The sequence below is a fragment of the Poromitra crassiceps genome (assembly GCF_964638095.1).
Source record: "Poromitra crassiceps genome assembly, chromosome: 1".
NCBI lineage: Eukaryota > Metazoa > Chordata > Actinopteri > Beryciformes > Melamphaidae > Poromitra > Poromitra crassiceps.
Window position 1 is genome coordinate 123,343,146 of NC_139623.1, and position 13,940 is coordinate 123,357,085.

Sequence of the window (13,940 nt, forward strand, 5' to 3'; positions counted from 1 at the left end):
TCATCAGAAATGGCTGTCAAACGTCCCACTGCATGTCACACCATATAGACTAAAGGAATAGATTGCAAAAATATAATATATTCAGCACTACCTAACTTTTGAGGAGTTTGGCATTGATTTTTATACAAACCAACAATGTGAAGGCTGTTCCAAATGAAGCCGTGTACAGTATCTGGATTGGAGTTGGAGCTAAATAGTCTCTCCTATAGTTGAGGTTTGTAGCTTGAACCCTGGGTCACCTCTCATTGGTGATGATGACAGACGTGCCGATGTAATGTGGGATCTCCCTGTGGCTTTCGGGGGAGGGGCTGGAGGTGGGGCTTTGGCTGTGACAGCTGTAAGAGGCCATCCCGTTACCATGGTAACTGTAGCTGTCCGTCAAATGGCTCCGCGTGGCGTAAGGGGCAGCTTTGAGAGAACCGTGTTTGCCGAAGACTTGGTGCAGGTTCAAAGACACGTACGGGGCTTGGGCCGGCAGCCCCACCCCCATGCCTATCCACATTTTCCTGTCCCTCTCCTGGGACTCGGGCTGCGGCTCCTTGGGGGCTCCGCGCTGCCAGGGGCCGTCCACTGCCGGTGCATATCCAGCGGCTGGGTGACCGTAAGGAGCCTCCGTCATACACAGCCTCCTCCTCTGCTCCAGCACCACCTGCAAGTAGTAACAGTAAGTAAGTAAACTTGACTTGGATAGACCCTTTCGTCATCACTCACGTCACAGTGTTCACATTTTGCATAGAGAGCCGCAGGAATGAGTCCGGAAAACATCAATGCTAACACTGGAGTTTCACTGTTTCTGTCTATGGGATTTTTGAATGGGTTTTTGGCGCGATGCTTCAAATAAGGTCTGTGGTTAACACAAGCTTATTCAAATGCGAACAAGTGTTCAGCAGGATAATCTTCACACATGAGGACCACTTTTATGAGTTTTTAAGCTTTTACGTGCCGTTAAAAGGGCGGCTAGCTAGCAAACAGCTAAATGAGACTACACTGTTGAGTCAACGGGGATATTATACGTCAATAACGTCATCACTTCAAAGGATGAACACGGAAATTCTCCTTCCCTCACCTGGTTCAGCCTGGGGTAATCAGTGCACAGCAGTACACACATCAACAACACTCCAGGTTGAGTGGTGACCTGACGTGTGTGTAGTTCTGGATTAGCTTAGCACAAGCTTTTTACTTCTAGGGCTCGCATTTACGCTTCAAAACTCATGAAAGTGGTCCTCATGTGTGAAGATTATCCCGCTGAACACTGGTTCGCGTTTGATTAAAGTCCCTGGAAACCAGAAATATTTCTTTATTATTTAGCATTTTGAGTTCATCACATCACAGGACCCTATGTTAATAAGCTACCAGCCAAATTTGAACGATGATGAACGTTGCAAAGTATATAAATTTAGGTTTGACAGGTGTGGCAAAACGCATGAGATTTCATTATTTTTTAGAGTGTACTTTCTCCCGCGGAATGTGTGGGCGTGTCCGTCTGCAGCAGGGACATTTATCTCCTCCGAGAGAGAGAGCGCGAGAGAGAGGGGGGGGAGGGAAACGGAGAAAGAGATCAAGTTACACAGCACTTGTGTGTGTGTGTGTGTGTGTGTGTGTGTGTGTGTGTGTGTGTGTGTGTGTGTGTGTGTGTGTGTGTGTGTGTGTGTGTGTCGGTACGTGCACATCTACAATGGCACGGCGGCTTGCCTGCTGAAAAAGCCGCTTTGACGCTGCATCTTGATAGGCTGTCTTGCTGTATTCTCGATTCTGATTGGTCCATTTCAACATCGCGCTGGAACCGCCCCCAGCGTTTCAGCGTTTCACTGTCGCAGACTAGAGGCGGCTTGTCTCCGAGCGGCTTCACGCTCGCGGGGCGGGACTAGGGCGGGACCTTTCGTTGAAGCTACCCAATGACAGCTCTTCTTACACATTTCCTCCCCGCACCCTCCTGTGTACAACGTTTCTACAGGCTACAGCTCCAAGCTGGAAGCTGGTTTGCACGCCCACAAAACGCTGCGACACAGCAGAAAAGCGAATTTGCCATTGTAGATGTGCACGTACCGTGTGTGTGTGTGTGTGTGTGTGTGTGTGTGTGTGTGTGTTCGCGCGTTGCTCCGCGGCTCTGAGGAAGAGATCTCTGTCTCTCTCTCTCTCAAGCAAGGTGTCGGGTTTCAGGCGATGCCTCTCCCTCTCCCTCTCTCTCTCTCTCTCTCTCTCTCTCTCTCTCTCTCTCTCTCTCTCTCTCTCTCTCTCAGAGAGAGAGAGAGCGAGAGAGAGAGAGCGAGAGAGAGGGAGAGGCATGCCTGAAACCCTACACCTTGCTAATCTCACAAGCATAGCGCTGGCAGACGGCACACAGAGGGAGACGGACAGCGAGGGAGCGCTGTCACTGGGGGCAAAGAACGGACTTGCCATAGGTGGGTGCAGATTGCGCGCGTGTACAAAGGTTATATAGAGCTTATGACGTCATAAGCTCCTGCGTTTTAGCACCTCACGCACTGCTGGATTCAATGAGGAAGTACTTTTTAGAATCTTGTAGAAAAGTGGCGATTTTAAGGCTTTGGGTTGAAAGTAATGTATAATAATTTCGGAGGCACAAAATTACTAGCATAAGACCCTAAATAACATAGTTAGAACGTTTTTGTGGATTTTGGTTTCCAGGGACTTTAAGCTTGCCAGAGGCCTTATTTGAAGCATCACGCCTGATAGAGGCGTGATTGTTTTTATGTACAAATGTATGCACCAAGAATTATTTTTACCTACTGTTTTTTATAATTTCTTTGTACTGAACTCTAATGTCCACTCATATCCAACCAGACAATCACATAACATTCACCTTCCATTTTCCCGCACAAATTTAGGTCAATTTAACATTAGATATAGAGGTCCATCCTTATGGAATTCCACCCCCCCTTCAATCAGAACCTGTCAATCATTGCCTATTCTTAAATCTAGAATGAAAAAAACCCTGTTAAATCAATAACATCTCTTATCTGCATACATGCTTTTATCTCTTCTTCTTTACTTTCTTTTCTTTCTTTTTGTTCGTTAAATTTTAATTTTATTTCATACTTACTGATTTTATTTCTACTTATGTTATACAAGTAGAGGCCTCGTATAGGCCCTTGCGGGTCTCCTGCCTCCACTTTGCACATTTATTGTCGTGTTGATAACTATCAGTATTTTTTGTTTTGTATGTTTGAATATGTGCTAAATAAACAATAAAAAAAATAGAGAATAGAATTTCACCATTCCTCATCCGCAATATAATATATATAACAGCTAATATAAACCAAATGAATGAAGCCAAGAGCCAGAAAGTTGTCTTATAAGAGTATATTTAAAGCCATAACATTCTCCTATAAACTGCATTATAGGAGAGACTGAATCTCAATGTACCATCTGATCAATGTACAGAGTCCAAATATTCAGCAGCGATGTCACAGTTTGACACACGCTTTATACGCAAGGAAGGCAGAGAGAAACAGAGAGAGAGGAGGGGAGAGGAATGTGTGAATAGTTTGGAGTGTGCGTCAGCTCAGTCCAACTGGGAGACTGTTATCAGCAAGCGTCCCCGTCTCATGGTCATTGTCATGCTGAGTTTCTGAAGGCCAGAGCAAAGGGGAGAAATCTCCTCCTTGATAAACTAGTTATGTGTCTCTGCATAGTGCAAATATGCATTTGTGAGATGTCTTATGACTAATAACTCATAGCATTAATTATGTGTATGCAATTATAGCTTATAGCTTATTGATTAGGAAATGCCAATGGAACTTCAATTTTCTACAACAACGCCAAAAACCCATTCAAAAATCCCATAGGCAGAAACAGTGAAGAACCATGAAGTCCGGGACTTCCACGTTCCGACTACAAAAAGATGTCATCCCTGCGGTACTCTATTGGGGACAGGTCTATTGAAGTGAATGTAAGTCCCACTATAAGCCATCATATCTGTGTTGTTTCACCTTTGATTGAAAAATGTTTCGAACGCTGTGACGTGAGTGATGTCTTATGCTTTTTTAAGGGTCCTTGTTTACAGGAAATAAACTTGCATCCAAACTGTTCCCTAGCAACAGAATTCTGGTAAAACTGTCTATAGCACTTTTCGAAACAAGAGTTACAAAATCGAGCACTGCAGTAGTTCAGGCAGGCCACAAATGTCAAGCCCAGCTTAAACCCAGCCCACAGCTGATTAGGAGCTGATCTCAAACCCAGCCCACATCAGCTGACTGCTTAGCTGATGCATTCAATTGGCTCAACTCAGACAGGGCACCCTCTTTAATTCTGCTGCAGTCTGCTGCCTAAGATGGCTGCTTCATCTGCAAGCTGTTTGCAACCCACCTCCTCCCAGCTCCTCCTTTCATGCTGTGTCTGACTTAAACAATGTAATTTCTGTTGTCATTGTTGCTTGCTCTGTTCTGTACCTGTGGATATTTTGTTGCTCTCCTTGCCTTAAGGCTATTCCATGGTGCTCATGGAGGGGCAAGGAGCTCCCAGAATCTGCTGCCGCTGCTCTCAGAACAGAACAGAGCCATACCGCCAAATATAACTCATGCTAATAAAAGCTTTAAATTGATATAAGTGGTCTTGTGTTTTTGACTAAAGTGGTCCTGACTGAAGTGCTTTACAGCAGGAAATAAAAACAGGAGGCAGGTTAAAACAAAATAAATAGATAAAACAAGGCAAGAAGACAACAAAACAAGCATAAATTAACTTTAAAGACGCCCTAAAGTCAAAAATCAGTATTGTTTGTGTTCCTTCAGTTGGATGTCTGAGCTTCACTGTGCAGAATGATGTCTGTACAGAGTTTGACACTAGAAGCTGTTTTCACAATCATCTGCTGAAAGTGGAAAGATTCTCTGAGCTCACTGAAAAGGCCATTTTCAACTAGCATGATTTGTGACATCACAATTACTGGAGCCAATCCCTCTCCAGTATTCAGCAGTTAAGGCCCTTGTTTGTATGCTGAGATTGGCTAGTTATGTTCTTTGGAATTTTTAATGAGGCAGAAGAAGGAAGTCATTTTAAGGATTTTAACAAGATAATTTAACGTTTTTGTGGGGAAAACTATTTATTATTATTCAATGTCGAGTATTTTATATACATCTTAAAACATGGCTTCAGGGGGTCTTTAACTATTTCTTTTTTTACTTTTAACAGTTAAATAATGATAAATGGGCAAAAAGTGCACATGACCTAACGTGCAGACCAGTAGTGAGACATTAACATTAACAACCTACCTGCATAGGGAGAGGCTGGCCCACGCCATGCAGGGGGCCAGCCTGATCGCCCTTACCCAGCACAAGGCCACTGAGCAGGGGGCAGGCCAGAGCCTTGTCACCCCGAGCTCCCTCACCAGCTCTCACAGCCTGGTAGCGGAGGTCTTGGCTGAATGGCAGCTTGCTGTCCTTGCTGGCTTGGGGGTGAGGGTGGGAGTGGGGGCAGACGTCTGATGACTTGCCATGGACCAGCATGTAATGTTGGTAGGGTTCCTCCTTCAACCTGCTGTTAGGGCATGGGGCAGTGCTGCTGGAGAAAACATGGTGGTGGCTCTCATCGGGGGGCCTCCGGTTAGCTGCTGACACCTGGCCTGACGCAGGAAACAAACTTCATAGTGAGTGTAGTCTTCTGTTACAGCACTCACTAACCCTGTTTAACACGGTGATAATTTCAGAGCATTGCTTTAAAAAATTACAATACAGTAGCCTACATGCACTTGATATAAAGAACTGAAAATGATTATGAGTCATGCCATAGAAGACGCATTTCTGGTTCCACAACCTTTTCCATGGTGCTTTAAAGATCCATTTCTGCGCTCCTGCATTGGGTTTTGTGTTATCTGCCCTTGTATAGCCTCATTTGCAACTGCACAATACTATGGAGAGGGTTGGTTATTTTTTACATTTATACCACCACCCACCACAATATCTATGGTTATTTAGTGTATTAAAGGGTTCTTGAAAGGTTCTTTGTGAAATCAGAAATGGTTATTCTATGCCTATTGCATCACGCTGAAGAACCATTTTTGGTTCCAGTTTGCACCTTTATTTTTCTGTGTATATTCAAACTATCAAGAAGCCACTATTCCAAGGGATTGGAAAGAGTGTGGTTTGATATGTAGCCGAAGCAAATCTATCTAGTAAAGCCTTAAGGTAAGTGGTCCAGAGAAAGAGGCTACCTGTGTATGTGTCTGGGGGACTGAGGGTCTCCTGGGTCTTGGGGCTGCTGATGCTCCAGCCAACAGCTCCTCTCCCCTGCAGAGAGCTGAACAGCTGCTGGGCCAACTGAGAGGAGCCGGGGAGCCTGCTCTGAGCTTCTACATGCAGATGGCTGTAGGTGTATGGGAAGGTCAGGCTGTAGGGGGCGCTGCAGGACACCTGGCCTGCCTCAGGTGTGGAGCTAGAGCTCTGCTCCCTGCAAGGGGTGACTGGATAGGGGGGGCTCTCCTTCCACAGCCCCCTCTGTGGAGAGACACTTGGCTTGTCTGGCTGGAACGAGTTGCTGGACTGCTGGTGGCCAAAAACAACAGCAATAATGATGAGTAAATGTTGGAAAAATGTCTAAATTCATAATTGAAAAAAGTGTAAATTGATAGAGATGGGAAAAGTACACATTATTTACTTAAAGAGGGACTAAACCCCCAGATTTCTGCCAAAACAGCATTGATTTGAAAAAAGATTCCAACCGCTAGTTTGATCCAATGCAAATTGACTGCAGGCACATTGTTGTAAAAGAAGCAGAAGAGTGTCTCCCTTTGTCTCTACTACTCTTTGTCTACTTGATGACGTCATTTGTCCTCAGGGGCCTGGCAATATTTTGCCAGGCAGCCAGATGACTGATGACGCCATTTGTAACTTTGAAATGCCTCGAGTCTGTGTATGAAATATTATATACAAATCTTGCCTTGCTTAGAAAGATCACACCCAGTTGTGTAAGTAAGCGATGCAGGTGTGCAGCAGGTCCCACCCTTCTCCTCAACCCCCCTCTCCCCTCTCTCTTACACTGTGTGTGTGCGCGCACCTCTCCATAGCATCCCAAAGTCTTCCCAATGTGGAAATTAATTCGCCATTCATTTCCAGACGTTTCTTAAACTGTGCGTACATGCGTGTGCATGTGTGAATGTGTGTGTGTGTGCATGCGTGTGTGCGTGCGTGCATTACCGGCTTTGAAACGCTATCATCCTCGAGATGAGATGCTCTCTCTCTCTCTCTCTCTCTACACCTGTGCATCAGCTGTCTGTGCAGACAGGGGAGCTGGGGGTGGGACCTAGGCTAAATCTTGTCGCACAAATCTCGGTGCACACATCTCGCAACACGCATCTCACCCACAAACACACGGTGCCGCGTCTATGTGCCGACAGGCCGCAGTGCCGACAGGTCCCAATGCCGATAGCCCACAAGCAGAACCAGCTGAGCGAGGCAGCGTGCAGCGTGTCGGTGGAGCTAACCTCTCCCAGCCCCCACGCCAAACCTAACCTCCCCCCATGCCTAAACCTAACCTCCCCCAGACCCTAACCCAAAACCTAACCTCTCCCACCCCCACGCCTAAACCTAAGGTCGGCATTGCGGGTGGTCGGCATAGCGGGTGGACCCCCAAACACACATAGTCACTTATAGAAGCGGCTGCACTGCTTAAAACCAAACCTAAGCAAGTATCCGCATTTCGGATACTTGCACAGCTTGATCATCTTCCTTCAGACATAGCCAGATGTAGGCCTGCAGCCAGCCTGGCAGAACATATTTCTACCAGACGTTTCTGTGCAAAGCTAACTGAAACTCATGGTATCCTATTATAGAATGAAGGAAACCCTGTCCGTCTGCGCAACATTTATCAATCATTTATAATCAATCTGAAACTGCACATGGGCATTGAAGATTGGAAGAGACAGGAAGTGACAAAGCCGGTTTTTCTATTTTCCAAACTTTAAGTGGTTTATGGGCATTTTTCCTGCATTTGGAATAGTGCAGTGCTCGTAGTGCAGTGCCCGTTCCCCTCCCTACCCCTCTGGCGTATTCACTTGGCAGACCGATATATCGGTACCGATATTGCCCTCATTGGCATTAAAAGTCTATCGTATCGGCTTACATTTATGTTTGCCGTAACGCGCCACTATGAGAATAGAATGCAGAAATCCCCTCCAAACATGTTTTAAGGTGTACTAGAATTGAGCGGGTGATGTGTTCACACGTGACTTTTGTCATTTCACTGTGTTCACGCGTGACTTCTGTGTTCATCAGTGACATCATCATTGATGTCATAAAATTACCAATCTGGGAACCCAACGGTAAAAAAAGAATTCTCTAACCTCTGGGGGCAGGCTCGTTTGAATGCATGAATAATCGGAACTCAAGGGGCTCTGGTCGGCAGTGGAAGAAAATCCCTTTCTGGTCCCTGCAAGCCCTGCCATTGGCTCCGACCGACCGGCTCTGACCATTAACACATTGAGTGCCAGCGACGCCAAATGGCGTCAGGAGAAATTTACCGTAGACTGCCAGCGACGCCAAATGGCGTCAATAACTCCGAATTCATATTTTGACGGGGGGATGTCGATCTAAGCCTCTTACATCGCCTCTTACAATATGGGAGCTATTGAATGTGTCTAACCTATTTTACAGAACCCTAGGTGGCGACAGTGCCCTCCCGATTAGACAAAGGCCAGGAGAAAAGAGAGAAGAAGTCATGAGGAAACGGAAATCGCCATTGATATGCTTGAAGCATAACGTTAGCTGTGCCTGTGAACAGCAGTCATCTGCTGCCACAATTGAGCCCCATCCGTGTCCGCTGCGATAGTCCATCCATATGATTTAGTTGCCGACACGGCGACACCAGCGTCTTTATGAAAAGTTACATTATTCTCAGCTGGGAGCCGAGGACACGCTGTAAAAAAGCGGGGGGATGCAGGCAGCGGACTTTTCAGTGCAGATCAAACTCAGAGCAAACCGCAGCAGAGACACTCGACTCCTCCCACCACGGAGGAGGAGGAGGAGGGGGGTGGGGCACGCAGGGCACTAACAGCATACAACCATTGACAGTACACACACACCCAGGCAGCAGCAGGCTCGATGTTTGTTCAACTCAAAGCAGAATTCATTCTGTCGCCTTTCTAACATAAAGATGTGATTATCTCAGAAACTAATTTCAGCATGCTCTTTTCGGTCGAAAACACTCTTTTTCAGAGGGGTGTATTTCCAAAATGGAACGGTTTATAAACACAGTTTTTTTTTAAAATGAAACAGAAGGGTTCAAAGTTTCATTGAGGCTATTGGTTGTCCATATAAGAGGAACACAAAAAATGATATGGCTATATTAAAATGCATTGCGGCCTATGTGGCACAGTACAGCAACCTTTTGCCCAAGGGCCGTGGCACTCAAAGTGTTAATGGATTTCCTTTCCGCTCCCTGCGTGTGAATATCAAATCCCTCCGTCTGTTATTCGGCTATGAGCTTCCCGACAGATTTCCGACGATCTCGAGAGATTATAAAATTACTGATCAGTGAGTGATGTCATCAGTGATGTCACTCGAGCATTATGATGTCATCGATGATTATATCATCAATTATGTCATCGGTGTGATGTCATAGATGACAGTGATGTTATAGGTGTAACCATCGGCGACAATCAAAGTTATAACGGTACAATGCATTTGTCAGATATGCTTCTCCTTAAAGTATTTCTCTTTGTGTACTTTTTAAATTACACCCAAAGTTACTATAGGAATCCCCTGAGCAAGTATATCCGTCACTATGAAGGTCTATCCTATGACACAGAGCTTGTGCACAGCAACCACCAGAGAGCCAAGAGGGCACTCTCCCACGAAGACAAGTTCCTTCATTTATATTTCCACGCCCATGGAAGGCATTTTAATTTACGAATGAGGAGGGATACCACCTTATTTGCACAAGATTTGAAGGTGGATGTTTCAGGACAAGAGATTCCTTTAGCTACTTCCCATATCTACACAGGAGAAGTCTATGGTGAGACGGGTACACTGACCCATGGCTCTGTAGTGGACGGCAAGTTTGAGGGCTTCATCCAGACGTACCACGGCACCTACTACGTGGAGCATGCTGAGAGATACCTGAAGGACAAAGATGTGCCCTTCCACTCCATCATCTACCATGAAGACGACATTAACTACCCACACAATTATGGCCCAGAGGGAGGCTGTGCTGACCACTCGGTGTTTGAAAGGATGAAGAAGTTCCAAGCCTCTACCCTGGAGCAGCCACCCAAGGAGCTCCATCCTGAGGAAGCTGAGGCCGACTCTAGTGACCCCATGCAGCGAAGGAAGAAGAGGATGGCCCCTGTTGAGAAAAACACCTGCCAGCTTTTCATTCAGACTGACCACCTCTTCTACAAGTACTACAAGACCAGAGAGGCTGTTATCGCACAGATCTCCACTCATGTCAAAGCTATTAATGCCATCTATCAGGGCACAAACTTCACAGGCATTCGCAACATCAATTTCATGGTGAAAAGGATCAGGATCAACACCACCAATGATGAGAAGGATCGGTCGAACCCATTCCGTTTTGCCAACATCGAGGTGGAGAAGTTTCTGAAGCTGACCTCAGAGCAGAACCACGACGACTATTGCTTGGCCTATGTCTTCACCAACAGAGACTTTGGTGATGGGATACTGGGTTTGGCCTGGTTGGGAGTAATCTGTGACAAATGCAAGTTGTATCCGGATGGAAAAAATAAGTCTCTGAACACTGGTATAATCACTGTAAAGAACTACGGCTCCCACGTTCCTCCAAAAGTCTCCCACCTCTCCTTTGCACATGAAGTAGGACACAACTTTGGATCCCCGCACGACTCTGGATCTGAGTGCACCCCAGGGGAATCCAAGAGCCATGACAAAAAGCAGAAGGGCAATTACATCATGTATGCCAGATCTACGTCAGGAGATAAAGTCAACAACAATAAGTTCTCTGACTGCAGCAAGCGCAGCATCAGCAAGGTGCTGGAGAAGAAAAGAGGCAACTGTTTTGTAGAGTCTGGCCAGCCCATCTGTGGTAATGGCCTGGTGGAGCTGGGAGAGGAGTGTGACTGTGGCTACAGCGATCAGTGCAGGTACCAGTGCTGTTATGATGCCAACCAGCCTAATGACAAGAAGTGCAAATTAAAGCCCAACAAAGATTGCAGCCCTGACCAGGGCCCTTGTTGTACTCCAGAGTGCACTTACAAGGGTCATAATGAGATTTGCAGACAGGAGTCAGAGTGTGCTCTCCAGGCCAAGTGTAATGGAGGCAAAGCCGAGTGCCCCACCTCTGAGCTCAAGGCCAACCTTACCTCCTGCCATGGAGAGACCCAAGTCTGTCTCAACGGGGAATGCTCCGGCTCCATCTGTGAGAAGCACGGGCTGGAAGTTTGCACCTGTGCCAGCCAAGCAGGCAAAGACCAGACTGAGCTTTGCCATGTATGCTGCATGGAGAAGATGAGTACAGACACGTGCAGCAGCACAGGATCAGAGCGCCTGGCTCCATTCTTCAAGAATGTCATCATCACCCTGCCAGCCGGCTCACCTTGCAACGACTTCAAGGGCTACTGTGATGTGTTCATGAAGTGCCATCTAGTGGATGCAGATGGACCGCTTGCCAGGCTAAAGAAGGCCATATTCAACCCTGAGCTCTATGTGAACATTGCAGAGTGGATGGTGGCCCACTGGTGGGCAGTGCTGTTCATGGTTGTCGCCCTCATTACGCTCATGGCTGGCTTCATTAAGACCTGCAGTGTGCACACTCCCAGTACTAACCCATAACTGCCCCCCACTGCACTTTGAAGCAGCTACGAGTCCAGCAGCAGACACCCAGCACCCCCATTCCCACCAGCACATGGGCTGCGTGGGACTGGGCGTGCTCGGACTAGCCAGCGGCTACACCAGAGTCACCCATCACCGATGACATCACTCACTGATAACATCATCATTGCAGCGATGATGTCATCTTCACTGCAGTGCCCGTTCCCCTCCCTCCCATTCACACATCATGCTCTTCACCCCCCCATCCAAACGCTATGTGCATGTCTGAATTGCATGAAATTAGGCACTGCACTCTGTCAGGTTCCCAGCAGTGCACCAAGTTTGAAGTCGATCGGACAAACGGTTCTCGAGATATGCTAAGGACAGACATACAGACAGATGGAATCACCTGATATAGATAAAAACTACTTTGATTAATTGTGTGATATGATTTTTCCACATAATGTTCAATTATCTCATTAAAATCCTTAAAATGACATACTCCTCCCTCATTATGCTACATTGCTGATGTGATGTGACACACTACAGGAGACACAGAGAGAGAGCGAGAGAGAAAAGTGGTTGAGTGAGCTAGACCGTGCATGAAGACAGGGAGTAGTAGCGTGAAAGCTGGACGAGACGAGAGACAGACAAACAAATGTTACATCCTTTTTGTCTGTTATGCATGCATTAAAACTAAAGTACAAGTCTGTTTTTAAAATGTAATAATAATAATAAACATGGGTTTTATATAGCGCTTTTCTAGGACTCAAAGACGCTTTACAAAAAAGAAAAAGAGGGTACGGTGGTGCAGTCGGTAGCGCTGTCGCCTCACAGCTAAAAGGTCCTGAGTTCGATTCTCGCCTGGGACACTGTGGGCGCTGGAGTTGTGACCCCCCCATATCTTCAGTGCCTACTGCCCAGGTGGGCTATCTCGTCGAAAGGGCCTTTCTGTGTGGAGTTTGCATGTTCTCCCCGTGCTCCCCAGGGGGTTCCTCCGTACATAACCCCCCACTAAAAACATGCAGAAGATCATCATCCGACCAGTGACGACAACATCCGAAGTTGGTCCCCGGGCGCTGGAAAGAAAAAGCGACCACTGCTCCTGGCCTGCCCCCTGGAGGAAAGAACAAGCCTGGATGGGTCAAATGCAGAGGACAAATTTCACCGGCCACCGTCAGCATGAGTGTGTGTTTGTGGCCGCATGCATGTGTTGAAGTGTTCGTGTGACAATAAAAGACGGGCTTGTCCCTCTGAAAAAAACACTAAAGGGGCGGGGATGACGTAAGTGCAACAGACAATGGACAAACACGACACAGGCACACAGGGATAGGCAGGGGGAGCTAGGAGAAGGCAGAGGAGAAGAGATGGGTTTTGAGGCGGGATTGGAAGACAGTGAGGGAGTCTGATTCTCTAATGTCCGGGGGGAGAGAGTTCCAGAGCTTGGGAGCTGCCATGGAGAAAGCTCTGTCGCCGAAACTGCGGAGGTTGGATTTGGGGGTGGAGAGAAGGCCGGCAGAGGTGGATCGGAGGGAACGGGAGAGGGGGAGAGGAGGATGGTGAGATATGGGGGGGCCAGTTGGTGGAGAGCTTTGTAAGTGATGACGAGGAATTTGTAGGTGATCCGGGAGGAGATGGGAAGCAGTGGAGTTGTTGAAGGACTGGGGTGGTGTGGTGCCAGGATTTGGTGTAAAAATGTAGAGTAGAGAGTACAGATATGTGTGTTAAATGTATGCAGTAAAAGTAAAAAGCTACCAGAAAAATAAATACTCCGTAAAGTACAGATACCTGAAAATTACAGTACATACAGTACTTAAGTACAAATACTTCCCATCTCTGCAGATACACAATAATATCACATCTGAGTCAGTATCGCAAGCCTGCTTTGAGTTTAGAATTTCTTAAATTATGAATAGGTTTTAACGCTTTCCCCGCCATTTTACGTGCTATCACGTCAACCCGTGTTTTCACCGACATGTGATAGATGGCGCTCCTGGCCACCTTATGAAGTGCTACTTTACTCCTAAAGTTGCCCAGAAGAAACGGGTCCTACAAAACCAGTGGAGCAAAGCAACAATCTCCCTTCAGGAGGAAGCTTCATAAAAAGCCACCATACCAACAACAAGCTCACATACAACAAGGACACGCTGATGAACATCAGAAATGCAAGCACCAACCAGAACCGGGACTGGCTTCCCCCTGACCTCTCTG

At 46.7% G+C, this 13,940-nt stretch overlaps 1 protein-coding gene and 1 pseudogene across 2 annotated transcripts in view; one reads left to right on the forward strand and one right to left on the reverse strand.

Moving 5' to 3' along the window:
• Positions 1-235: 235 nt before the first annotated feature.
• Positions 236-13,940, reverse strand: part of sim2 (SIM bHLH transcription factor 2) — a gene marked incomplete at both ends in the record, with an annotated part of 49,996 nt that continues 36,291 nt past the window's right edge. Inside the window, 3 exons of the mRNA XM_083632907.1 lie at positions 236-649; positions 5,226-5,575; positions 6,164-6,491. Coding sequence (XP_083489033.1) covers positions 236-649; positions 5,226-5,575; positions 6,164-6,491 — 1,092 coding nt within the window. The remainder of the gene's footprint in view (positions 650-5,225; positions 5,576-6,163; positions 6,492-13,940) is intronic.
• On the forward strand, positions 9,624-11,750 carry LOC310776982 (disintegrin and metalloproteinase domain-containing protein 10 pseudogene; annotated as a pseudogene). Its single transcript has one exon. The product of its transcript is annotated as a disintegrin and metalloproteinase domain-containing protein 10 pseudogene (transcript).